We start from the raw sequence: 1,228 nt of genomic DNA, 5'->3' as shown, positions 1-1,228 counted from the left end.
GGTCGCCTGGGTCATCCGATTTATAGATTTGTGTCGCCACAAAAAGGTGGAAGGGTGCCTGACCGCCGAGGAATTAAAAGTAGCCKAGATTTCCTTATGTCGCCTCGCCCAATCTGCCTCGTACTCACTTGAGATTAATCAATTGAAAGAAGATGGAAATGTGATGAAGGGGTCTGAGTTATACACACTCTCYCCGATTATCGACACAGAAGGTGTTATGCGTGTTAGCGGACGTATCGATTCTGCCAGCTGGCTTCCGTATGATACCACGCGACCAATTATCCTAGCACCAAATCATGATCTCACTCGCTTGATCTTAATGGACTGTCATAATCGGATGAAGCATCAGAACGTAGAGGCAACGATTTGTGAGGTTYGTCAAAGGTACTGGGTGCCGAACATAAGACGTACTATGAAAAATATCWTATCGACATGTCTTATTTGTAAAATTTCTAAATGCATACCCTCACAGCCTATGATGGGTCAATTACCAAAGGATCGACTAACGCCATTCGTAAGGCCATTTTCTTACACAGGTATTGATTACTTTGGTCCTCTCAACGTAACGATTGGTCGGCGTAAGGAGAAAAGATGGGTGGCGTTGTTCACCTGTCTAACAACGCGAGCGATTCACCTGGAAGTTGCTGCCGATCTTTCGACTGATGCATGCATTCTTGCAATTCGAAACTTTATCAATCGTCGCGGTATGCCATTCAGGATTCGTAGCGACAACGGTAAGAATTTCGTAGGAGCGAACAATGAAGGCAAACGATTTTCCGAGGTATTTGATTGTCATCGTATTCAGGACGACCTTGCTGTGAAAGGAATTGAATGGATATTCAATTGTCCGAACAATCCTGCAGAAGGTGGCATATGGGAGCGTATGGTAAGGTGTGTAAGGCGTGTCCTTAATGTAACTTTAAAGGATGTTGCACCTCGCGAGCACACGCTACAGAGTTTATTAATTGAAGCCGAGAACGTCGTCAACTCCAGGCTACTCACACATCTGCCGTTGTCATCGGATCAGGATGAACCGCTCACTCCGAATCATTTCTTGCTTGGTACTGCCAATACTTCGCAAACGCCAGCCATCAACGACGTCGTCACAAAACCCTGCGCACTTGGTAAACAGTGGCGCATCGCCCGACAGTTAAGAGACACATTCTGGAGACGATGGATTCTCGAGTATTTGCCGACACTTACGCGTCGAACGAAGTGGTGTGAAAGA

At 46.1% G+C, this 1,228-nt stretch overlaps 1 protein-coding gene across 1 annotated transcript; it reads left to right on the top strand.

Annotated features, from left to right (window-relative positions):
- Positions 1–13: 13 nt before the first annotated feature.
- Positions 14–1,220, top strand: LOC108970234 (the record flags this gene model as incomplete). Its single annotated transcript, XM_018935504.1, has 2 exons — positions 14–734; positions 806–1,220. Coding segments are annotated over exons 1-2 (487 nt in total), but the record flags the coding sequence as incomplete, so codon positions are not given.
- Positions 1,221–1,228: the final 8 nt, after the last annotated feature.

This window comes from Bactrocera latifrons, unplaced genomic scaffold (assembly GCF_001853355.1).
Source record: "Bactrocera latifrons isolate USDA-ARS-PBARC rearing strain unplaced genomic scaffold, ASM185335v1 scaffold_2908, whole genome shotgun sequence".
NCBI classification, from domain to species: Eukaryota; Metazoa; Arthropoda; class Insecta; order Diptera; family Tephritidae; genus Bactrocera; species Bactrocera latifrons.
This window is presented reverse-complemented; position numbering and strand designations above follow the sequence as displayed.